The 26,800-nt window shown below is 45.4% G+C and overlaps 1 protein-coding gene across 2 annotated transcripts in view; it reads right to left on the bottom strand.

The window, feature by feature from the left end:
- hdac11 (histone deacetylase 11) overlaps positions 1–25,442 on the bottom strand; it is a 68,336-nt gene extending 42,894 nt beyond the window's left edge. The window contains exons 1-4 of one of the 2 annotated variants that reach the window (XM_065004766.1): positions 25,257–25,442; positions 15,895–16,043; positions 14,519–14,619; positions 7,578–7,694 (exon numbers count right to left, since the gene is read on the bottom strand). In XM_065004766.1, coding sequence (XP_064860838.1) covers positions 7,578–7,694; positions 14,519–14,619; positions 15,895–16,043; positions 25,257–25,270 — 381 coding nt within the window. In that variant the 5' untranslated portion in view covers positions 25,271–25,442. The remainder of the gene's footprint in view (positions 1–7,577; positions 7,695–14,518; positions 14,620–15,894; positions 16,044–25,256) is intronic. The other variant, XM_065004767.1, reaches the window with a different exon arrangement.
- Between the last annotated feature and the right edge of the window lie 1,358 nt (positions 25,443–26,800).

Raw genomic sequence — 26,800 nt, 5'->3', positions numbered from 1 at the left:
ATGGCTTCCCTCTCTCTCTACCCTTCCATCAGACTGGTATGGCTTCTCTCTCTACCAGACTGGTATGGCTTCTTTCTATACCAGACTGGTATGGCTTCCTTCTGACTGGTATGGCTTCCTCTCTCTCTACCCTTCCATCAGACTGGTATGGCTTCTCTCTACCAGACTGGTATGGCTTCTCTCTCTACCAGACTGGTATGGCTTCCTTCTGACTGGCATGGCTTCCCTCTCTCTCTACCCTTCCATCAGACTGGTATGGGTTCTCTCTCTACCAGACTGGTATGGCTTCTCTCTCTACCAGACTGGTATGGCTTCCCTCTCTACCAGACTGGTATGGCTTCCCTCTCTCTCTACCCTTCCATCAGACTGGTATGGCTTCTCTCTCTACCAGACTGGTATGGCTTCCCTCTCTCTCTATCCTTCCATCAGACTGGTATGGCTTCCCTCTCTCTCTATCCTTCCATCAGACTGGTATGGCTTCTCTCTCTACCAGACTGGTATGGCTTCTTTCTCTACCAGACTTGTATGGCTTCCCTCTCTCTCTACCTTTCTACCAAACTGGTATGGCTTCCCTCTCTCTCTACCTTTCTACCAAACTGCTATGGCTTCCTCTCTCTCTACCTTTCTACCAAACTGCTATGGCTTCCTCTCTCTATCCTTCCATCAGACTGGTATGGCTTCCCTCTCTCCCTATCCTTCCATCAGACTGCTATGGCTTCCCCTCTCTCTACCTTTCTACCAAACTGCTATGGCTTCCTCTCTCTCTATCCTTCCATCAGACTGGTATGGCTTCCTCTCTCCCCATCCTTCCATCAGACTGCTATGGCTTCCCTCTCTCCCTATCCTTCCATCAGACTGCTATGGCTTCCCTCTCTCCCTATCCTTCCATCAGACTGCTATGGCTTCCTCTCTCCCTATCCTTCCATCAGACTGCTATGGCTTCCCCTCTCTCCCTATCCTTCCATCAGACTGCTATGGCTTCCTCTCATCCTATCCTTCCATCAGACTGCTATGGCTTCCCTCTCTCCCTATCCTTCCATCAGACTGCTATGGCTTCCCTCTCTCCCTATCCTTCCATCAGACTGCTATGGCTTCCCTCTCTCCCTATCCTTCCATCAGACTGCTATGGCTTCCCTCTCTCCGTATCCTTCCATCAGACTGCTATGGCTTCCCTCTCTCCCTATCCTTCCATCAGACTGGTATGGCTTCTTTCTCTACCAGACTGGTATGGCTTCCCTCTCTCTCTATCCTTCCATCAGACTGGTATGGCTTCCCTCTCTATCAGACTGGTATGGCTTCCCTCTCTATCAGACTGGTATGGCTTCCTTCTGATTGGTATGGATTCTCTCTCTCTCTCTACCTCTCTATCAGACTGGTATGGCTTCTCGCTCTCTCTACCCTTCCACCAGACTGGTATGTCTTCCCTCTCTATCAGACTGGTATGGCTCCCTCTCTATCAGACTGGTATGACTCCCTCTCTATCAGACTGGTATGGCTCCCTCTCTATCAGACTGGTATGGCTCCCTCTCTATCAGACTGGTATGGCTCCCTCTCTATCAGACTGGTATGGCTCCCTCTCTATCAGACTGGTATGGCTCCCTCTCTATGAGACTGGTATGGCTCCCTCTCTATCAGACTGGTATGGCTCCCTCTCTATCAGACTGGTATGGCTCCCTCTCTATCAGACTGGTATGGCTCCCTCTCTATCAGACTGGTATGGCTCCCTCTCTATCAGACTGGTATGGATCCCTCTCTATCAGACTGGTATGGCTCCCTCTCTATCAGACTGGTATGGCTCCCTCTCTATCAGACTGGTATGGCTCCCTCTCTATCAGACTGGTATGGCTCCCTCTCTAACAGACTGGTATGGCTCCCTCTCTATCAGACTGGTATGGCTCCCTCTCTATCAGACTGGTATGGCTCCCTCTCTATGAGACTGGTATGGCTTCCCTCTCTATCAGACTGGTATGGCTTCCCTCTCTATCAGACTGGTATGGCTCCCTCTCTATCAGACTGGTATTGCTTCCCTCTCTATCAGACTGGTATGGCTCCCTCTCTATCAGACTGGTATGGCTCCCTCTCTATGAGACTGGTATGGCTTCCCTCTCTATCAGACTGGTATGGCTTCCCTCTCTATCAGACTGGTATGGCTTCCCTCTCTATCAGACTGGTATGGCTTCCCTCTCTATCAGACTGGTATGGCTCCCTCTCTATGAGACTGGTATGGCTTCCCTCTCTATCAGACTGGTATGGCTTCCCTCTCTATCAGACTGGTATGGCTCCCTCTCTATCAGACTGGTATGGCTTCCCTCTCTATCAGACTGGTATGGCTTCCCTCTCTATCAGACTGGTATGGCTCCCTCTCTAGCAGACTGGTATGGCTCCCTCTCTATGAGACTGGTATGGCTTCCCTCTCTATCAGACTGGTATGGCTTCCCTCTCTATCAGACTGGTATGGCTTCCCTCTCTATCAGACTGGTATGGCTTCCCTCTCTATCAGACTGGTATGGCTCCCTCTCTATCAGACTGGTATGGCTTCCCTCTCTATCAGACTGGTATGGCTCCCTCTCTATCAGACTGGTATGGCTCCCTCTCTATCAGACTGGTATGGCTTCCCTCTCTATCAGACTGGTATGGCTCCCTCTATCAGACTGGTATGGCTTCCCTCTCTATCAGACTGGTATGGCTCCCTCTCTATCAGACTGGTATGGCTCTCTCTCTACCAGACTGGTATGTCTTCTCTCTCTCTCTCATCTAGTGCTCCTATGACAATCTCCAGTTGTATCAGACACACTACCAAGACTATATGCAAATAAAATAATCAATCTTAACAGAATCACTAATTAACTACACATGGTTGATGATATTTCTAGTTTATCTAGCTTGTCCTGCATTGCATATAATCAATGCGGTGCCTGTTAATTTATCATCGAATCACAGGCAAACTGGTGATGATTTAACAAAAGCGCATTTGCGTCAGGGTACAGTGCCTTGCGAAAGTATTCGGCCCCCTTGAACTTTGCGACCTTTTGCCACATTTCAGGCTTCAAACATAAAGATATAAAACTGTATTTTTTTGTGAAGAATCAACAACAAGTGGGACACAATCATGAAGTGGAATGACATTTATTGGATATTTCAAACTTTTTTAACAAATCAAAAACTGAATGTGCAAAATTATTCAGCCCCCTTAAGTTAATACTTTGTAGCGCCACCTTTTGCTGCGATTACAGCTGTAAGTCGCTTGGGGTATGTCTCTATCAGTTTTGCACATCGAGAGACTGACATTTTTTCCCATTCCTCCTTGCAAAACAGCTCGAGCTCAGTGAGGTTGGATGGAGAGCATTTGTGAACAGCAGTTTTCAGTTCTTTCCACAGATTCTCGATTGGATTCAGGTCTGGACTTTGACTTGGCCATTCTAACACCTGGATATGTTTATTTTTGAACCATTCCATTGTAGATTTTGCTTTATGTTTTGGATCATTGTCTTGTTGGAAGACAAATCTCCGTCCCAGTCTCAGGTCTTTTGCAGACTCCATCAGGTTTTCTTCCAGAATGGTCCTGTATTTGGCTCCATCCATCTTCCCATCAATTTTAACCATCTTCCCTGTCCCTGCTGAAGAAAAGCAGGCCCAAACCATGATGCTGCCACCACCATGTTTGACAGTGGGGATGGTGTGTTCAGGGTGATGGGCTGTGTTGCTTTTACGCCAAACATAACGTTTTGCATTGTTGCCAAAAAGTTCAATTTTGGTTTCATCTGACCAGAGCACCTTCTTCCACATGTTTGGTGTGTCTCCCAGGTGGCTTGTGGCAAACTTTAAACAACACTTTTTATGGATATCTTTAAGAAATGGCTTTCTTCTTGCCACTCTTCCATAAAGGCCAGACTTGTGCAATATACGACTGATTGTTGTCCTATGGACATAGTCTCCCACCTCAGCTGTAGATCTCTGCAGTTCATCCAGAGTGATCATGGGCCTCTTGGCTGCATCTCTGATAAGTCTTCTCCTTGTATGAGCTGAAAGTTTAGAGGGACGGCCAGGTCTTGGTAGATTTGCAGTGGTCTGATACTCCTTCCATTTCAATATTATCGCTTGCACAGTGCTCCTTGGGATGTTTAAAGCTTGGGAAATCTTTTTGTATCCAAATCCGGCTTTAAACTTCTTCACAACCGTATCTCGGACCTGCCTGGTGTGTTCCTTATTCTTCATGATGCTCTCTGCGCTTTTAACGGACCTCTGAGACTATCACAGTGCAGGTGCATTTATACGGAGACTTAATTACACACAGGTGGATTGTATTTATCATCATTAGTCATTTAGGTCAACATTGGATCATTCAGAGATCCTCACTGAATTTCTGGAGAGAGTTTGCTGCACTGAAAGTAAAGGGGCTGAATAATTTTGCACGCCCAATTCTTCAGTTTTTGATTTGTTAAAAAAGTTTGAAATATCCAATAAATGTCGTTCCACTTCATGATTGTGTCCCACTTGTTGTTGATTCTTCACAAAAAAATACAGTTTTATATCTTTATGTTTGAAGCCTGAAATGTGGCAAAAGGTTGCAAAGTTCAAGGGGGCCGAATACTTTCGCAAGGCACTGTATATGCAGCAGTTTGGGCCACCTGGCTTGTTGCGAACTGTGTTTAGACCATTTCTTCCAGACAAAGACCGTAATTCATTTGCCAGAATTTTACATAATTATGACATAACATTGAAGGTTGCACAATGTAACAGCAATATTTCGACTTAGGGATGCCACCCGTTAGATAAAATATGGAACGGTTCCGTATTTTGGAAAGAATAAAGATTTTGTTTTTCGAAATGATCATTTCCGGATTTGACCATATTAATGACCTAGGGCTCGTATTTCTGTGTGTTTATTATAATATAATGAAGTCTATGATTTGATATTTGATAAAGCAGTCTAACTGAGCGGTGGTAGGCAGCAGCAGGCTCGTAAGCATTCATTCAAACAGCACTTTCCTGCGTTTGCCAGCAGCTCTTCGCAATGCTTGAAGCATTGAGCTGTTTATGACTTCAAGCCTATCAACTCCAGAGATTAGGCTGGCATTACTATAGTGCCTATAAGAACATCCAATAGTCATAGGTATATGAAATACAAAATGGTATAGAGAGAAATAGTCCTATAATTCCTATTATAACTACAACCTAAAACTTCTTAACTGGGAATATTGAAGACTCATGTTAAAAGGAACCACCAGCTTTCATATGTTCTCATGTTCTGAGCAAGGAACTTAAACGTTAGCTTTTTTACATGGCACATATTGCACTTTTACTTTCTTCCCCAACGCTGTGTTTTTTGCATTATTTAAACCAAATTGAACATGTTTCATTATTTATTTGAGGCTAAATTGATTTTATTGATGTATTATCTTATATTAAAATAAGTGTTCATCAGCATTGTTGTAATTGTCATTATTACAAATATGTATAAAAAAAATGTTTTATTAAAACAATTAAAAAAATAAAAAAATTGGTCCTCCAATAATCGATATCGGCGTTGAAAAATCATAATCGGTCGACCTCTACTACAGATCCAGTGAAGGAGCGAGGACTATATATACAGAGGAGCTAAGACTATACACTGTGTTGACAGTATACATGGATCCAGTTGTGCAGCCCAGCCGGCCGGCCAGCAATGCTATGAAATCAACCAGCAATCTAGCCAGCCAGTCAGCCAAACAGCCAGTAAGCTAGAAAGCCAGCCAGCCAGCCAACCATTCAGCTAGACAGTCAGCCAGCCAGTCAACCAGACCAGTCAGCCAGCTCGCTAGCCAGCCATTCAGCCAGTCACTCAACCAGCCAGCAAGCTATACAGCCTGTCAACCAGCCAGCCAGTCTTCTGGCCAGTCAGCCAGCCAGCCAGATGCCAGTCAGCCAGCCAGATGCCAGTCAGCCAGCCAGTCAGCCAGCCAGTTAGTTATTTAACCAGCCAGCAAGTTAACCAGCCAGCCAGTCAGCCAGTTAACCAGCCAGTTAACCAGCCAGTCAGCCAGCCAGTCAGCCAGCCAGCCAGTCAGCCAACCAGCCAGTTAACCAGCCAGTCAGCCAGCCAGTCAGCCAACCAGCCAGTTAACCAGCCAGTCAGCCAGCCAGTCAGCCAGCCAGTCAGCCAGCCAGTCAATCAGCCAGCCAGCCAGTCAGCCAGCCAGTCAGACAACTGATGGTATAGTAATAACACGTATTAGCATTTACACACAGACACACAGCTGTGGAGAGAACCAGTCAGATCTCCCTTGGTGACACACAGACACACAGCTGTGGAGAGAACCGGTCAGATCTCCCTTGGTGACACACAGACACACAGCTGTGGAGAGAACCAGTCAGATCTCCCTTGGTGACACACAGACACACAGCTGTGGAGAGAACCACTCAGTCCTCCCTTGGCGACACACAGACACACAGCTGTGGAGTGAACCACTCAGTTCTCCCTTGGCGACACACAGCTGTGGAGTGAACCACTCAGATCTCCCTTGGCGACACACAGACACACAGCTGTGGAGTGAACCACTCAGTTCTCCCTTGGTGACACACAGACACACAGCTGTGGAGAGAACCACTCAGTCCTCCCTTGGCGACACACAGACACACAGCTGTGGAGTGAACCACTCAGTTCTCCCTTGGCGACACACAGCTGTGGAGTGAACCACTCAGTTCTCCCTTGGTGACACACAGACACACAGCTGTGGAGAGAACCAGTCAGATCTCCCTTGGTGACACACAGACACACAGCTGTGGAGAGAACCAGTCAGATCTCCCTTGGTGACACACAGACACACAGCTGTGGAGAGAACCAGTCAGATCTCCCTTGGTGACACACAGACACACAGCTGTGGAGAGAACCAGTCAGATCTCCCTTGGTGACACACAGACACACAGTTGTTGTAGCTGCTGACTCAATATTCATATAAAAGGGTATTTTACATAATGTGCCACAGACAGAAACACAGAGAGAGACAGAGAGAGCTCATGTTTTGCTGAATAGGCAGTATCCGACGCTAAGAGGGATGACCCCAACCAAGGGTTTGATACTGCAGCAAACGCACCCTGCCTCATGGCCTTGAACCAAATAAAACAAGCACATTAGTGAGACTGACTGGGTTTCAACAAAGGTCATCAGAACATAGTAAGGCTGCTCTCTGAGTTCATGGGTCTCAGGGAAGGTTAGTAAAACATAAAAAGAAAAGCATTCTTCTCTATCCGTAAAGAAGAAAAAAAGTAAAAAAGTAATGAATTTATTCCAATACTAATTTGAGAAGAGTCTTTCCCCTCAGAGGCTCTGATACCTGTGAAGGCCCTAGGACAAGGATCTCCATCACAACTGTTCAAACTCTCAGAAGCCTGTCTCTCCCAGGAGACGCCAAAAACAACCAAATATAACTGGTTTTGAATAAAACATTCAATAAGACCCTGTGAATCTATTTCCTGAACACAAAACTCCAGACTGTTACTATGACAACAGATTCCTCACGTTACAGTAGTAGCTAATACAGAGGCTGATGAGAACAAAGCTGACAAGCTTACACTATGGCAGACATCATCCAACCTACCATGATGGTGCCTCCGGTCTGCGTTCTGAGTGGTCTCAGGACCCGTCTCTGAACCAGGAAGTTAGGTAGGCATAGGAGGGGAGGGATCTCTGTGATGTTCGCGACAATCAGGGACCACTGGATTGGACGAAGAAAACAACACATCATCCTCACACACACTATGGGAAATTCCGATGTGCATCTAGGTTTAGGAAGGTGATTTCTGAATGGGATTGATTACTGCTGGCAAAATGGCATGGCGTTATTAACAACAGTCTCAACTAACTTACACTGGAATATAATACATGTTATTATACATATACACAATAAAAAATCATACACATACATATGTCATAAAATAAAGCATTAAGTGAATGCAACGGAATACTGAGGTAGGTACGGTACCTATCTACAGCCCTCCACCAAACAGCTCTGAGGGATATGTGGTTTCCAGTTTGCATAATGTCCACTGTAGTTCCTTGATGGCCGTCGTGGTATCGGCTTGAGGGGGAATATACACGGCTGTGACTATAACCGAAGAGAATTCTCTTGGTAATACGCTCAGCATTTGATTGTGAGGCATTCTAGGTCAGGGGACAAAAGGATTTGAGTTTCTGTATGTTATCACAATCACACCATGAGTAGTTAATCATGAAACATACATCCCCGCCATTCTTCTTCCTGGATGGAGAGTTGTTTATTCCTGTCTACGAGATGTACTGAGAACCCAGCTGGCTGTATGGACGGGGACAGTAAATCCAGAGAAAACCATGATTCCATGAAACAGAGTATGTTACAGTCCCTAATGTCTCTCTAGAAGAAGATCCTCGCCCTGAGCTCGTCTACTCCATTGTCCAGAGATTGAACATTAGCGAGTAATATACTCGGAAGCAGTGGATGGTGTGCACTCCTCCGGAGTCGGACTAGAAGTCCACTCTGAATACCTATTGGAGCAGCCTCTGGGACAAGTGTAATTGCCCTGGGTGGTACAAACAAAGAATCCAATTCGGGAAAGTCATATTCCTGATCGTAATTCTGGTGAGTTACCGCCGCTCTGATATCCAAAAGTTATTTCCGGCTGTATGTAATAACTCGTTCTGGGCTAATAATGTTTTTTTTTTTTTTAAATGATTACTGCAAAGTTGCTGAGGAGCTAGAAGCACAGCTGCCATGCCTGTCGGCGCCATCTTGGTGTGGGGGGTGTGCTTTGGCAAAGTGGATGGGTTTATCTCCTGCATGGTTGGCTGCATGGTTGGCCCTATCTGGAGTTATTGTCTGATGGGGCTACAGTGTCCCCTTACCCCCACTGTCTCAGCCTCCAGTATCTATGCTGCAATATGTGCCGTGGGGCTGTCTGTCCTATCTGGTGTCCTGTGTGAACTTAAGTATGCTCCCTTTAATTCTCTCATCTCTCCCCTCCTGGAGGACCTGAGCCCTAGAACCATGATTCAGGACTACCTGGCCTGATGACTCCTGGCTGTCCCCGGTCTACCTGGTCATGCTGCTGATCTAGTTTCTGCTGTTCTGCCTTTGGCTATGGACCCTGAAATGCTTGTCCCGACCAATGAATGCTTGGCTATGAAAAACCAATTGACATTTACTCCTGAGGAGCTGACCTGTTGCACTCTCTACAATCACTGGCAGAATCCTTTTTTGTTCTTTAACGAGTCCGACGTGAAGGACATACTGCTTTCCCGGAAACAGGCCCAGATCTCCGTCATTTGTGTGAAGAGAGGGCGAAAACAAAGCTGGACGGCGGGAATCCTTCTGAGAATTCGTAGGCGATCGAATAAACCCCCACTGCCTTCCATTCTGCTAGCAAATGTGCAATCTTTGGGAAATAAAATAGATGACCTACGGGGAAGATTAAACTACCAACAGGACACTGAAGACTGTATTATCTTATGCTTCACCGACCACATTATCAACATACAGTTGGCTGGTTATACGCTGTATCAGCAGGATAGAACAGCAGTGTCTGGTAAGCGACGGTGTATTTTTCTAAATAACAGCTGGTACATGATATCTAAGGAAATCTCAAGGATTTGCTCACCTGAGGAAGAGTATCTCATGATAAGCTGAAGACCACACTATCTACCTAGAGTTTTCATCTGTATTTTTCATAGCTGTCTACATACCACCACAGACTGATGCTGGCACTAGAACCACACTCAATGAACGGTGTTCCACCATATGCAAACAGGAAAACGCTCACCCAGAGGCGGCGCTCCTAGTGGCCGGGGACTTTAATGCAGGGAAACTTAAATCAGTTGAACCTCATTTCTATCAGCATGTTAAATGTGCAACCAGAGAGGGAAAAGAACTATGGACCACCTTTACTCCACACAGGGACACATACAAAGCTCTCCCTTGCCCTACATTTGGCAAATTACCATAATTCCATCCTCCTGATTCCTGCTAAAAAGCACCAGTGACTTGATCAATAAAAAAAAGTGATCAGATGAAACAGATGCTAAGGTACAGAACAGTTTTTCTAGCACAGAATGGAATATGTTCCGGGATTCCTCCGATGGCATTGAGGAGTACACCACACCAGTCATTGGATTCATCAATAAGTGCATCGATGATATCATCCCTACAGTGACCGTACGTACATACCCCAAACAGAAGCCATGGATTACAGGCAACATCCGCACTGAGCTAAAGGCTAGAGCTGCAGCTTTCAAGGATCGGGACTCTAACACGGAAGCTTATAAGAAAACCTGCTATACCCTCCAACGAACCATCAAACAGGCAAAGCGTCAATACAGGACTAAAATCGAATTCTACTACAATGGTTCTGATGCTCGTCGGAAGTGGCAGGGCTAGCAAACCATTACAGACTACAAAGGGAAGCACAGCCGAGAGCTGCCCAGTGACACAAGCCTAACAGACGAGCTAAACTAATTCTATGCTCAAAGCAAATAAGACCGAAACATGCATGAGAGCACCAGCTCTTCTGGAAGACTGTGTGATCATGCTCTCCAAAGCTGATATAAGTAAGACCTTTAAACAGGTAAACATTCACAAGGCCGCAGGGCAGATTACCAGTATGACAGATTACCAGTATGTGTACTGCGAGCATGCGCTGACTAATTGGCATGTGTCTTCACTGACATTTTCAACCTTCCCTGTCTGAGTCTGTATCACCAACATGTTTCAAGCAGACCACCATAGTCCCTGTGCCCAACACATCCGCCACGCTGATCCTCAACATGGGGGCTCCTCAGGGGTGTGTGCTCAGTCCCCTCCTGTACTCCCTCTTCACTCATGATTGCAAAGCCAAGAACTACTCCAACATCATCTGCTGTTTCCTGAAGTCCACAATCATCTCCTTTGTTTTGTTGGCATTGAGTGTGAGGTTATTTTCCTGACACCACACTCCGAGGGCCCTCACCTCCTCCCTGTAGGCCGTCTCATCGTAGTTGGTAATAAGCCTACCACTGTAGTGTCGTCCGCAAACTTGATGATTGAGTTGGAGGCGTGCATGGCCACGCAGTCGTGGGTGAACAGGGAGTACAGGAGTGGGCTCAGAACACACCCTTGTGGGGCCCCAGTGTTGAGGATCAGCGGGGTGGAGATGTTGTTACCTACCCTCACCACCTGGGGGCGGCCCGTCAGGAAGTGCAGTACCCAGTTGCACAGGACGGGGTCGAGACCCAGGGTCTCGAGCTTGATGGCGAGTTTGGAGGGTACTATGGTGTTAAATGCTGAGCTGTAGTCGATGAACAGCATTCTCACATAGGTATTCCTCTTGTCCAGATGGGTTAGGGCAGTGTGCAGTGTGGTTGCATCGTCTGTGGACCTATTTGGGCGCTAAGCAAATTGGAGTGGGTCTAGGGTTTCAGGTAGGGTGGAGGTGATATGGTCCTTGACTAGACTCTCAAAGCACTTCATGATGACGGAAGTGAGTGCTACGAGGCGGTAGTCGTTTAGTTCAGTTACCTTAGCTTTCTTGGGAACAGGGACAATGGTCAAAACTGTTCGCTGCTCTGGCCCCCAATGGTGGAACAAACTCCCTCACGACGCCAGGACAGCGGAGTCAATCACCACCCTCCGGAGACACCTGAAACCCCACCTCTTTAAGGAATACCTAGGATAGGATAAAGTAATCCTTCTCACCCCCCCCCCCCCCTTAAAAGATTTAGATGCACTATTGTAAAGTGGCTGTTCCACTGGATGTCATAAGGTGAAAGCACCAATTTGTAAGTCGCTCTGGATAAGAGCGTCTGCTAAATGACTTAAATGTAAATGTAAATGTGGCGCTCTTGAAGCATGTGGGAACAGCAGACTGGGATAAGGATTGATTGAAGATGTCCGTAAACACACCAGCCAGCTGGTCTGCGCATGCTCTGAGGGCGCGGCTGGGATGCCGTCTGGGCCTGCAGCCTTTACTCACGTCGGCTGCAGTGAAGGAGAGTCCGCAGGTTTTGGTTGCGGGCCGTGTCAGTGGCACTGTATTGTCCTCAAAGCGGGCAAAAAAGTACATTTTTGTACCTGTTTCCACCAGCATCTTCACAGGGTTCTTTGCTGTTGTTCTGGGATTGATTTACTTTTCACACCAACGTAGATTCGTCTCTAGGAGACAAAATGCGTCTCCTTCCTGAGCGGTATGACGGCTGCGTGGTCCCATGGTGTTTAGACTTGAGTACTATTGTTTGTACAGATGAACATGGTACCTTCAGGCGTTTGGAAATTGCTCCCAAGGATGAACCAGACTTGTGGAGGTCTACAATTCTTTTTCTGAGGTCTTGGCTGATTTCTTTTGATTTTCATCCACAGGTACAGGAAATACATCCACAGGTACACCTCCTATTGACTCAAATGATACCATAATGACATAATTTTCTGGAATTTTCCAAGCTGTTTAAATGTACAGTCAACTTAGTGTATGTAAACTTCTGACCCACTGGAATAGTGAGACAGTGAATTATAAGTGAAATTATCTGTCCTTAGACAATTGTTGGAAAAAGTCCTAACCGACTTGTCAAAACTATAGTTTGTAAACAAGAAATTTGTAGAGTGGTTGAAAATTGAGTTTTAATTACCCAAACCTAAGTGTATGTAAACTTCCGACTTCAACTGTATCTGGGCCCCTATTTTGTTTAACTGAATGAGTAAACACCAACAAACATATCTGGGCCCCTATTCTGTTTAACTGAATGAGTAAACACCAACAAACATATCTGGGCCCCTATTCTGTTTAACTGAATGAGTAAACACCAACAAACATATCTGGGCCCCTATTCTGTTTAGCTGAATGAGTAAACACCAACAAACATATCTGGGCCCCTATTCTGTTTAACTGAATGAGTAAACACCAACAAACATATCTGGGCCCCTATTCTGTTTAACTGAATGTGTAAACACCAACAAACATATCTGGGCCCCTATTCTGTTTAACTGAATGAGTAAACACCAACAAACATATCTGGGCCCCTATTCTGTTTAACTGAATGAATAAACACCAACAAACATATCTGGGCCCCTATTCTGTTTAACTGAATGAGTAAACACCAACAAACATATCTGGGCCCCTATTCTGTTTAACTGAATGAGTAAACACCAACAAACATATCTGGGCCCCTATTCTGTTTAACTGAATGAGTAAACACCAACGAACATATCTGGGCCCCTAGTCTGTTTAACTGAATGAGTAAACACCAACAAACATATCTGGGCCCCTATTCTGTTTAACTGAATGAGTAAACACCAACAAACATATCTGGGCCCCTATTCTGTTAAACTGAATGAGTAAACACCAACAAACATATCTGGGCCCCTATTCTGTTTAACTGAATGAGTAAACACCAACAAACATATCTGGGCCCCTAGTCTGTTTAACTGAATGAGTAAACACCAACAAACATATCTGGGCCCCTATTCTGTTTAACTGAATGAGTAAACACCAACAAACATATCTGGGCCCCTATTCTGTTTAACCATATCTGGGCTCTCTATTCTGTGTAATTGAATAAAGTGAACAGCAACAAACAGATGAAGTTTAAACATGATTTTCCACATGAACCTAAATAATAAAAGCTTTGATACAATATAATCTTCCCTGATTTGTATCGACATTTTGTTTTGAGTAGTTTGAGTGCTGAGAGGAGAAGGAGGAAGAGCTCGGAGGAGAGAGAAGATACGAAGTAGAAAAGGGGAAAGAGGGAAAAAGAATAAGGAGGTGGAAGAAAGAGGAGGAGTAGGGTTAGGGTTTGGTGTACTGTTTGGTGTACTACACAATACCATGTGACTCCTAGGAGAACCAGAGAGAAGCAATACAGTCTGTTGAGGTAGCGTTTGGTGTCAACCCATCTCGAGTCATGAGGTAGCGTTGTGTCAACCCACCCGAGTCATGAGGTAGCATTTGGTGTCAACCCACCTCGAGTCATGAGGTAGCGTTTGGTGTCAACCCACCTCGAGTCATGAGGTAGCGTTTGGTATCAACCCACCTCGAGTCATGAGGTAGCGTTTGATGTCAACCCACCAGAGTCGTGAGGTAGCGTTTGGTGTCAACCCACCCGAGTCATGAGGTAGCGTTTGGTGTCAACCCACCTCGAGTCATGAGGTAGCGTTTGGTGTCAACCCACCAGAGTCGTGAGGTAGCGTTTGGTGTCAACCCACCCGAGTCATGAGGTAGCGTTTGGTGTCAACCCACCTCGAGTCATGAGGTAGCGTTTGGTGTCAACCCACCTCGAGTCATGACCGAGCTGACAAGATAGCGTTTAATGTCAATTCACCTTGAGTCTGTTGAGGTAGGGTTTAATATCAATTCACCTAGAGTCTGTTGAGGTAGGGTTTAATGTCAATTCACCTAGAGTCTGTTGAGGTAGGGTTTAATGTCAATTCACCTTGAGTCTGTTGAGGTAGGGTTTAATGTCAATTCACCTTGAGTCTGTTGAGGTAGGGTTTAATGTCAATTCACCTTGAGTCTGTTGAGGTAGGGTTTAATGTCAATTCACCTTGAGTCTGTTGAGGTAGCGTTTTGTGTGAACCACCAGCAGGTCTTCCTCTGTAGCCTCCCGTGCCTCAACGATGCTCCCATCACTGATCAACTTCTCCTCTGAGAAAGACAGAGGAGCAAGAGAGATAGATAGAGACGAGAGAGAGAGAGAATGAGTGAGAGAGAGCGAGAGAGATAGATAGAGAGAGATCGAGAGATAGAGACGAGAGAGAGTGAGAGAGTGAGAGAGAGCGAGAGAGATCGAGAGATCGAGAGATCGAGACGAGAGAGAGTGAGAGAGATAGAGAGAGAGATAGAGACGAGAGTGAGATAGAGAGAAATAGTGAGAGTGTGAGAGAGAAACAACAGGTTAGACCTGCTAGGTTAGTAAGGAGGAGGACTCTGTGTCCACCCTACAAACCATACAAGTGGTGAATAAAACCATTTCCTCCTTCCTGTTCAGCAAACAACCAGGCTACACTCCCTTTGCCTCCTTCCTGTTCAGCATACAACCAGGCTACACTCCCTTTGCCTCCTTCCTGTTCAGCAAACAACCAGGCTACACTCTCTTTGCCTCCTTCCTGTTCAGCAAACAAACAGGCTACACCCCCTTTGCCTCCTTCCTGTTCAGCATACAACCAGGCTACACTCCCCTTTGCCTCCTTCCTGTTCAGCAAACAAACAGGCTACACCCCCTTTGCCTCCTTCCTGTTCAGCATACAACCAGGCTACACTCCCCTTTGCCTCCTTCCTGTTCAGCATACAACCAGGCTACACTCCCCTTTGACTCCTTCCTGTTCAGCATACAACCAGGCTACACTCCCCTTTGCCTCCTTCCTGTTCAGCAAACAAACAGGCTACACTCCCTTTTGCCTCCTTCCTGTTCAGCATACAACCAGGCTACACTCCCCTTTGCCTCCTTCCTGTTCAGCAAACAACCAGGCTACACTCCCTTTGCCTCCTTCCTGTTCAGCATACAACCAGGCTACACTCCCCTTTGCCTCCTTCCTGTTCAGCATACAACCAGGCTACACTCCCTTTGCCTCCTTCCTGTTCAGCATACAACCAGGCTACACTCCCCTTTGCCTCCTTCCTGTTCAGCATACAACCAGGCTACACTCCCTTTGCCTCCTTCCTGTTCAGCATACAACCAGGCTACACTCCCCTTTGCCTCCTTCCTGTTCAGCATACAACCAAGCTACACTCCCCTTTGCCTCCTTCCTGTTCAGCATACAACCAGGCTACACTCCCCTTTGCCTCCTTCCTGTTCAGCATACAACCAGGCTACACTCCCCTTTGCCTCCTTCCTGTTCAGCATACAACCAGGCTACACTCCCTGACCCTAAGTGCTCATGTAAAACATTCTAAAATGTGGTTGATTGATTACCCCTGTACCTTTTAGGAAGTGGATGACTTTCCCCCACTTCCCACTGTCGAAGGGGTGTAGTTTCTCAAGGCCCATGAAGGTGATGTTGTATACTGGAGAGTAGACGATAGGCAGACATGACGACGGCACCTCCAGGTATAGCTTGGTGCCGTGACTACTGGGAATAACAAACAACAGATATAATACAAACTTTATGGTCACCTGTAAACTTTCTTCATCAAATGTGCACTGTCATTACACTGTAACTAAGGTGGAATAGATGCATCCAACTCTAAACTCTCCTATTTACGGTCAATACACTGTAATTGTATGATGCAACTACCAAGTGGAGGCAGCGTAGCCTAGTGGTTAGAGTGTAGAGGCGGCAGCGTAGCCTAGTGGTTAGAGTGTAGAGGCGGCAGCGTAGCCTAGTGGTTAGAGTGTAGAGGTGGCAGCGTAGCCTAGTGGTTAGAGTGTAGAGGTGGCAGGGTAGCCTAGTGGTTAGAGTGTAGAGGAGGTAGGTAGCCTAGTGGTTAGAGTGTAGAGGCGGCAGGGTAGCCTAGTGGTTAGAGTGTAGAGGCGGCAGGGTAGCCTAGTGGTTAGAGTGTAGAGGTGGCAGGGTAGCCTAGTGGTTAGAGTGTAGAGGTGGCAGCGTAGCCTAGTGGTTAGAGTGTAGAGGAGGTAGGTAGCCTAGTGGTTAGAGTGTAGAGGAGGTAGGTAGCCTAGTGGTTAGAGTGTAGAGGTGGCAGCGTAGCCTAGTGGTTAGAGTGTAGAGGAGGTAGGTAGCCTAGTGGTTAGAGTGTAGAGGCGGCAGGGTAGCCTAGTGGTTAGAGTGTAGAGGTGGCAGCGTAGCCTAGTGGTTAGAGTGTAGAGGAGGTAGGTAGCCTAGTGGTTAGAGTGTAGAGGGGGCAGCGTAGCCTAGTGGTTAGAGTGTAGAGGAGGTAGGTAGCCTAGTGGTTAGAGTGTAGAGGGGGCAGGTAGCCTAGTGGTTAGAGTGTGGAGGTGGCAGGGTAGCCTAGTGGTTAGAGTGTAGAGGTGGCAGCGTAGCCTAGTGGTTAGAGTGTAGAGGAGGTAGGTAGCCTAGTGGTTAGAGTGTAGAGGGGGCAGGTAGCCTAGTGGTTAGAGTGTGGAGGTGGCAGCGTAGCCTAGTGGTTAGAGTGTAGAGGCGGCAGGGTATCCTAGTGGTTAGAGTGTAGAGGGGGCAGGTAGCCTAGTGGTTAGAGTGTGGAGGTGGCAGCGTAGCCTAGTGGTTAGAGTGTAGAGGCGGCAGGGTATCCTAGTGGTTAGAGTGTAGAGGAGGTAGGTAGCCTAGTGGTTAGAGTGTAGAGGCGGCAGGGTAGCCTAGTGGTTAGAGTGTAGAGGTGGCAGCGTAGCCTAGTGGTTAGAGTGTAGAGGAGGTAGGTAGCCTAGTGGTTAGAGTGTAGAGGGGGCAGCGTAGCCTAGTGGTTAGAGTGTAGAGGAGGTAGGTAGCCTAGTGGTTAGAGTGTAGAGGGGGCAGGTAGCCTAGTGGTTAGAGTGTGGAGGTGGCAGGGTAGCCTAGTGGTTAGAGTGTAGAGGTGACAGCGTAGCCTAGTGGTTAGAGTGTAGAGGAGGTAGGTAGCCTAGTGGTTAGAGTGTAGAGGTGGCAGCGTAGCCTAGTGGTTAGAGTGTAGAGGAGGTAGGTAGCCTAGTGGTTAGAGTGTAGAGGCGGCAGGGTAGCCTAGTGGTTAGAGTGTAGAGGCGGCAGCGTAGCCTAGTGGTTAGAGTGTAGAGGAGGTAGGTAGCCTAGTGGTTAGAGTGTAGAGGGGGCAGCGTAGCCTAGTGGTTAGAGTGTAGAGGAGGTAGGTAGCCTAGTGGTTAGAGTGTAGAGGGGGCAGGTAGCCTAGTGGTTAGAGTGTGGAGGTGGCAGGGTAGCCTAGTGGTTAGAGTGTAGAGGTGGCAGCGTAGCCTAGTGGTTAGAGTGTAGAGGAGGTAGGTAGCCTAGTGGTTAGAGTGTAGAGGGGGCAGGTAGCCTAGTGGTTAGAGTGTGGAGGTGGCAGCGTAGCCTAGTGGTTAGAGTGTAGAGGCGGCAGGGTATCCTAGTGGTTAGAGTGTAGAGGTGGCAGCGTAGCCTAGTGGTTAGAGTGTAGAGGCGGCAGGGTATCCTAGTGGTTAGAGTGTAGAGGCGGCAGGGTAGCCTAGTGGTTAGAGTGTAGAGGTGGCAGGGTAGCCTAGTGGTTAGAGTGTAGAGGTGGCAGGGTAGCCTAGTGGTTAGAGTGTAGAGGTGGCAGGGTAGCCTAGTGGTTAGAGTGTAGAGGAGGCAGGGTAGCCTAGTGGTTAGAGTGTAGAGGTGGCAGCGTAGCCTAGTGGTTAGAGTGTAGAGGTGGCAGCGTAGCCTAGTGGTTAGAGCGTAGAGGAGGTAGGTAGTCTAGTGGTTAGAGTGTAGAGGTGGCAGCGTAGCCTAGTGGTTAGAGCGTTGGACTAGTAACCGAAAGGTTGTAAGATAAAATCACCGAGCTGACTAGGTAAAAATCTGTCGTTCTGCCCCTGAACAAGGCAGTTAACCCACTGTTCCTAGACCAGTTAACCCACTGTTCCTAGACCAGTTAACCCACTGTTCCTAGACCAGTTAACCCACTGTTCCTAGACCAGTTAACCCACTGTTCCTAGGCCGTCATTGAAAATAAGAATGTGTTCTTAACTGACTTGTGAAATAAAAGGTTAAATAAAAAAATATTTAATACTAAACCACCGCTTATGACATGGGGAAGATGCAGCCAACCTCCAACTTTGGTGCAGTTTATCAGCCTCAATATCAATTATTTGGCAACTACCTACTTTCCCCTTATCTTCTGTGTGAGACATGTTGTTCAGGGGAGTCAACATTATTACAATTCTGTAACAAACTGTGTCACCATTTGCAAAACTGTTCAACAGAAACTGTTTACTCCAAATGGAAAACACAAACGAGAGTTTCTATTGGACAAATTCAGGTAGATCTCTCCCCGTTTAATTTGCGCCGATTGCTTCCGTTTGGATCTGGTTTCCGTAATGAATACACCCCTGGCATCACTGTTTTCATCTGGAATTCCACACAAACACTGGACACACCACTGCAATGTGGACATTTAGGTCATATTTGGTTGAGACGTTGATGAAAAAGATTTCAACCTTTATTCACCCACTCAAGAAGACAGCCAGAAGTTTGTTGAATTATCACTACACTTTCAACCATTTAAAATCACGACAAAGTTCGAATGGAAATACAGATATTCTGCATTTATACAACGACTAAATGTGTTACTTCATCTAATAGCAGAACCACTACAGTTGAGATTAAACGTTTTTTATTCTTTATTTTACCAGCCAGTTGAGAACAAATTGTCATTTACAACTGTGACCTGGCCAAGATAAAGCAAAGCAGTGTGACACAAACAACACAGAGTTACACATGGAATAAACAAACGTACGGTCAATAATACAGAAGAAACGTATATGAACAGTGTGAGGAAAGTTAAGGGAGGAAAGGCAATAAATAGGCCATGGTGGCAAAATTTAGCAATCAAACACTGGAGTGATAGATGTGCAGAAGATGAATGTGCAAGTAGAGATACTGGGGTATCAAATGAGCAAATGAGCAAAAATATAAAATATAAAATAAATACAGTATGGGGATGAGGTAGTTGGATGGGCTATTTACAGATGGGCTATTTACAGATGGGCTATTTACAGATGGGCTATTTACAGATGGGCTGTGTACAGGTACAGTGATCTGTGAGCTGCTCTGACAGCTGGTGATTAAAGTTGGTGAGGGAAATATGAGTCTCCAGCTTCAGTGATTTTTGCAGTTCGTTCCAGTCATTGGCAGCAGAGAACTGGAAGGAAAGACGACCAAAAGAGGAATTGGCTTTGGGGGTGACCAGTGAAATATACCTGCTGGAGCGCGTGCTACGGGTGGGTGCTGCTATGGAGACCAGTGAACTGAGATAAGGTGGTGCTTTACCTAGCAGAGACTTATAGATGACCTGTAGCCAGTGGATTTGGCGACGAGTATGAAGCGAGGGCCAACCAACGACAGCATACAGGTCGCAGTAGTGGGCAGTATATGGGGCTTTGGTGACAAAACGGATGGCACTGTGATAGACTACATCCAGTTTGCTGAGTAGAGTGTTGGAGGCTATTTTGTAAATGGCATCGCCGAAATCAAGGATCAGTAGGATAGTCAGTTTTACGAGGATATGTTTAGCAGCATGAGTGAAGAAGGCTTTGCTGTGAAATAGGAAGCCGATTCTAGATTTCATTTTGGATTGGAGATGTTTGATGTGAGTTTGTTAGGAGAGTTTACAGTCTAACCAGACACCTAGGTATTTGTAGTTGTCCACATATTCTAAGTCAGAACCGTCCAGAGTAGTGATGCTGGACAGGCGGGCAGGTGCAGGCAGCGATTGGTTGAAGAGCGTGCATTTAGTTTGACTTGCATTAAAGAGCAGTTGGAGGCCACGGAAGGAGAGTTGTATGGCATTGAAGCTCGTCTGGAGGTTAGTTAACAAATCAAATTTATTTGTCACATACACATGGTTAGCAGATGTTAACATTTACATTTACATTTAAGTCATTTAGCAGACGCTCTTATCCATGTGTTACCACTGTACTCCATCTAATAGCAGAACCATGTGTTACCACTGTACTCCATCTAATAGCAGAACCATGTGTTACCACTGTACTCCATCTAATAGCAGAACCATGTGTTACCACTGTACTCCATCTAATAGCAGAACCATGTGTTACCACTGTACTCCATCTAATAGCAGAACCATGTGTTACCACTGTACTCCATCTAATAGCAGAACCATGTGTTACCACTGTACTCCATCTAATAGCAGAACCATGTGTTACCACTGTACTCCATCTAATAGCAGAACCATGTGTTACCACTGTACTCCATCTAATAGCAGATGTTAGTGCGAGTGTAGCGAAATGCTTGTGCTTCTAGTTCCGACAATGCAGTAATAAACAACGAGTAATCTAACCTAACAATTCCAAAACTACTACCTTATACACACAAGTGTAAATGGATAAAGAATATGTACATAAAGATATATGAATGAGTGATGGTACAGAACGGCATAGGCAAGATACAGTAGATGGTATCGAGTACAGTATATACATATGAAATGAGTAATGTAGGGTATGTAAACAAAGTGGCATAGTTTAAAGTGGCTAGTGATACATGTATTACATAAAGATGCAGTAGATGATAAGAGTACAGTATATACGTATACATATGAGATGAGTAATGTAGGGTATGTAAACATTATATTAAGTAGCATTGTTTAAAGTAGCTAGTGATACATGTATTACATAAAGATGCAGTAGATGATATAGAGTACAGTATATACATATGAGATGAGTAATGTAGGGTATGTAAACATTATATTAAGTAGCATTGTTTAAAGTGGCTAGTGATATATTTTACATACATTTCCATCAATTCCCATTATTAAAGTGGCTGGAGTTGAGTCAGTATGTTGGCAGCAGCCACTCAATGTTAGTGGTGGCTGTTTAACAGTCTGATGGCCTTGAGATAGAAGCTGTTTTTCAGTCTCTCGGTCCCAGCTTTGTTGTCCTTGATGATCTTTATGGCCTTCCTGTAACATCGGGTGGTGTAGGTGTCCTGGAGGGCAGGTAGTTTGCCCCCGGTGATGCGTTGTGCAGACCTCACTACCCTCTGGAGAGCCTTACGGTTGTGGGTGGAGCAGTTGCCGTGCCAGGCGGTGATACAGCCCGCCAGGATGCTCTCGATTGTGCATCTGTAGAAGTTTGTGAGTGCTTTGGGTGACAAGCCCAATTTCTTCAGCCTCCTGAGGTTGAAGAGGCGCTGCTGCGCCTTCTTCACGATGCTGTCTGTGTGGGTGGACCAATTCAGTTTGTCTGTGATGTATACGCCGAGGAATTTAAAACTTACTACCCTCTCCACTACTGTCTCCCTCTGCTGTTTCCTGACCCCACACTCCGAGGGCCCTCACCTCCTCCCAGTGTCCAAAGAAGGGCCAGGAGTATACAGAATGGTTTCGTCAGCATAGAGGTGGATCAGAGAATCACCAGCAGCAAAAGCGACATTATTGATGTATACAGAGAAGAAAATCGGCCCGAGAATTGAACCCTGTGGTACCCCCATAGAGACTGCCAGAGGTCCGGACAACAGGCCCTCCGATTTGACACACTGAACTCTGTCTGAGAAGTAGTTGGTGAAGCAGGCGAGGCAGTCATTAGAGAAAGGCTGTTGAGTCTGCCGATAGGATATGAACGCTGTTGAAGATTCTGCACAGATTATTATAGAAATAATGATCTCACAGACCTGAGACATTTGCAAGATACCTTTGATCATACTTTCTATGATTACATAAGAAGACATGTATAGTTCCAGTAGGCTAATCTCAAAATGAGGCCATGGATGTGTTACTCATTGTATGGTTGAATAAATACGGCTACATTAGTTTGTGAGATAGCCTAAACGTTATCTACTGTATTACAAAAGTATTGTTGAATTGTTTGGTTGACAAAGCAACCAAATATCAACATTTAAAGGATATCTAATGTTGGGATAATTTCATATGAGCTTAATCCGGTTCTTTAACTTTTAGTTTAGTTGGAAACTTTAATCGAAAATATAATTTGTTAAATTGTCGACAAGTTACTAGGCTCTTTACGGTGTTGAAAAAAGTATTTTTGAATTGTGTTTGGTTGTCAACGCAACCAAAAATCAACATTTAAAGGAGTTTAATTCCAGTTTGTCTACAAATTAAACATTTATATGTTGGATTCACGTCTCAACCAAAATTGGATGTAAAAGAATAAATAAAATACAAATCTATTTCAAGTACATTTAAAGTTTGATTCGATTGCATTCTTTAACTTTGAATTTATGTTGAGATGGAGATCCAACATATCACGCATTATCTGGAATTAAAACCAGACTAAGTCAGTGGCACAGACGGTACGTGGCCTACATGTATAAACTAGAAACCCCCTGGGCCTATATATATTATCTATGTTCAGACTAAGTCAGTGGCACAGACGGTACGTGGCCTACATGTATAAACTAGAAACCCCCTGGGCCTATATATATTATCTATGTTCAGACTAAGTCAGTGGCACAGACGGTACGTGGCCTACATGTATAAACTAGAAACCCCCTGGGCCTATATATATTATCTATGTTCAGATAGAGTCAGTGGCACAGACGGTACGTGGCCTACATGTATAAACTAGAAACCCCCTGGGCCTATATATATTATCTATGTTCAGACTAAGTCAGTGGCACAGATGGTACGCTAGAAACCCCTGGGCCTATATATATTATCTATGTTCAGATAAGTCATAAACTAGAAACTAGAAACCCCCTGGGCCTATATATATTATCTATGTTCAGACTAAGTCAGTGGCACAGACGGTACGTGGCCTACATGTATAAACTAGAAACCCCCTGGGCCTATATATATTATCTATGTTCAGACTAAGTCAGTGGCACAGACGGTACGTGGCCTACATGTATAAACTAGAAACCCCCTGGGCCTATATATATTATCTATGTTCAGACTAAGTCAGTGGCACAGACGGTACGTGGCCTACATGTATAAACTAGAAACCCCCTGGGCCTATATATATTATCTATGTTCAGACTAAGTCAGTGGCACAGACGGTACGTGGCCTACATGTATAAACTAGAAACCCCCTGGGCCTATATATATTATCTATGTTCAGACTAAGTCAGTGGCACAGATGGTACGTGGCCTACATGTATAAACTAGAAACCCCCTGGGCCTATATATATTATCTATGTTCAGTTGAACCCTGGGTTAAATTGAAACAATACTTGTTGAGAACTTCCCTAATGCTACATAGGCCTAAATAGCATCATTGAGGATATGACTTATAAAGTATGGTCACATTTAATTTACTCTGTTAAACCTATCCTTTGGAATGACTGATAGCAATAGTACATATATGTAGTTATCATTCTCACCAGAGCACATTGGTAGCAGTCAGTGGTAAATACAGTATCAAGGCTAAACTGGGATTGGTTAAAACCCTGGATGAGAGACCACATGAACAGCTGTAGACAGGAAGTGGTTATACCCCTGGATGGGAGACCACATGAACAGCTGTAGACGGGAAGTGGTTAAAACCCTGGATGAGAGACCACATGAACAGCTGTAGACAGGAAGTGGTTATACCCCTGGATGGGAGACCACATGAACAGCTGTAGACAGGAAGTGGTTAAAACCCTGGATGGGAGACCACATGAACAGCTGTAGACAGGAAGTGGTTAAAACCCTGGATGGGAGACCACATGAACAGCTGTAGACAGGAAGTGGTTAAAACCCTGGATGAGAGACCACATGAACAGCTGTAGACAGGAAGTGGTTAAAACCCTGGATGAGAGACCACATGAACAGCTGTAGACAGGAAGTGGTTAAAACCCTGGATGGGAGACCACATGAACAGCTGTAGACAGGAAGTGGTTAAAACCCTGGATGGGAGACCACATGAACAGCTGTAGACAGGAAGTGGTTAAAACCCTGGATGGGAGACCACATGAACAGCTGTAGACAGGAAGTGGTTAAAACCCTGGATGGGAGACCACATGAACAGCTGTAGACAGGAAGTGCTGCCCAGACTGTCGTTTTTTTTCTTTCTGATACTGGATATAATGTTGAAGACCTGACGTTGTTTCAAAGGTACAAATTCAACATATTTTATATAAGGTTTGTCTATGTTGAAAATTGGTTACAATTATAACATAATCCCGTCTTTAAAATGTCACCCTCAAAACAACAGATTCCAAGTTACATTTACAAATGATGTTGATTCAACAGGTTTGTGCCCAGTGGGTAGTGGCTAGAAACATGTGTATTGTAATACTATGCATCAATCAGAAAGAGGTTCATACTGATTTCATTTTCACTAGAAAATAACATATTGTGTTATTGAGCTTCATGAATTTGTTATTTAAATGGTTTGATTTATTACATGGTTTCAGTGCCCATATTATTAAATGAATGGTAACAGCTAAACGAGTCTTTTCAAACAGAACTAGATTAGTCAGAAAGAACGAAAGATTTCAGAAATGTGCTGTAGGCCTAAGTGACCGTGATACAGTCTGAAGTACAATACAGGCCGGAAAGAGAAAAACTACAAGAACCACATTCCCCCACCGGTTGCACATGCGCAACATCATTTCCAAAGACGAAATGGCATAATAAGGAAATATTTCTCTCGTCTCGTTTTCCAATCCCTGACTGTATCAGTGGTCATTGTTATTCAACATAATTATAACAACTTTTGGAACCAATTTAGAAGAATGTAGCGACATTGAGAAAATTAGTCGTCATCGGCTCTGCAACGCAACTGTGAAATCAGCTTGACTCACCTGTTACACATCATAACCGCTCTTTGGTCTATTAGTTGACGCTAAAACATTTTATTCGAATGCTTTGATATCTTCACAAATGCAACGTTAGATTGTGGTTGTCCGATATCATTCTGTTAGTCATATATCCAACAGCTAGCAGAACAGAACGAGATCAGATCATTGTAATGCAGCCCACAGCGCTTCCTTCCATGCGCACGTCGAATACGCACTCACAACATTCGACCACCACGTCATTTTACCGTAGTCTACTTTCGCTGCGCATCAGTTGTGATTAAACTTTTTTATTTTCAGTGTCAAACATTTACATTTTCTTTAACTTTTTTTTTATAATAGTGGTGCATTGGAGACTATATAAAATGTATGGAATGTGCGCATTCGTTTTCATGCTCCTTATTTACAATGTCCACTGGGCAAGCCACCTCATTTCAACATGAACATTTGGGTCATATTTGGTTGCGATTTGATCAATGAGATTTCAAACTTTATTCACCCACTGAAAAAGACAGCCAGAAGATTGTTGAATTCCCAATGTGTCATCACTAGACTTTCAACCATCTAAAACTACAAACAAATTCCAAAGGAAAAACAATGTCGATTTTTGGTTAAGTTGTCATCTGAATGATGGGAGCTGGCTGGTAGGAGCGATGGGCCATTAACCGTCAAGCTGATAAGATACAAATCTGTCGTTCTGCCCCTGAACAAGGCAGTTAACCCACTGTTCCCCTGAACAAGGCAGTTAACCCACTGTTCCCCTGAGCAAGGCAGTTAACCCACTGTTCCCCTGAACAAGGCAGTAACCCACTGTTCCCCTGAGCAAGGCAGTTAACCCACTGTTCCCCTGAACAAGGCAGTTAACCCACTGTTCCCCTGAACAAGGCAGTAACCCACTGTTCCCCTGAGCAAGGCAGTTAACCCCTGTTCCCCTGAACAAGGCAGTAACCCACTGTTCCCTTGAGCAAGGCAGTTAACCCACTGTTCCCCTGTAACCCACAAGGCAGTAACCCACTGTTCCCCTGAGCAAGGCAGTTAACCCACTGTTCCCTGAACAAGGCAGTAACCCACTGTTCCCTGAACAAGGCAGTAACCCACTGTTGAGCAAGGCAGTTAACCCCTGTTCCCCTGAGCAAGGCAGTAACCCACTGTTCCCCTGAGCAAGGCAGCAAGGCAGTAACCCACTGTTCCCCTGAGCAAGGCAGTAACCCACTGTTCCCCTGAGCAAGGCAGTTAACCCACTGTTCCCCTGAACAAGGCAGTAACCCACTGTTCCCCTGAGCAAGGCAGTTAACCCACTGTTCCCCTGAACAAGGCAGTAACCCACTGTTCCCCTGAGCAAGGCAGTTAACCCACTGTTCCCCTGAACAAGGCAGTAACCCACTGTTCCCCTGAACAAGGCAGTAACCCACTGTTCCCCTGAGCAAGGCAGTAACCCACTGTTCCCCTGAGCAAGGCAGTAACCCACTGTTCCCCTGAGCAAGGCAGTTAACCCACTGTTAACCCACTGTTCCCTGAACAAGGCAGTAAACAAGGCAGTAACCCACTGT

Source organism: Oncorhynchus nerka, linkage group LG2 (genome assembly GCF_034236695.1).
Source record: "Oncorhynchus nerka isolate Pitt River linkage group LG2, Oner_Uvic_2.0, whole genome shotgun sequence".
Lineage (NCBI taxonomy): Eukaryota > Metazoa > Chordata > Actinopteri > Salmoniformes > Salmonidae > Oncorhynchus > Oncorhynchus nerka.
The sequence above is the reverse complement of the archived record's forward strand: the minus strand, read 5'-3'. Positions and strand labels throughout refer to the sequence as shown.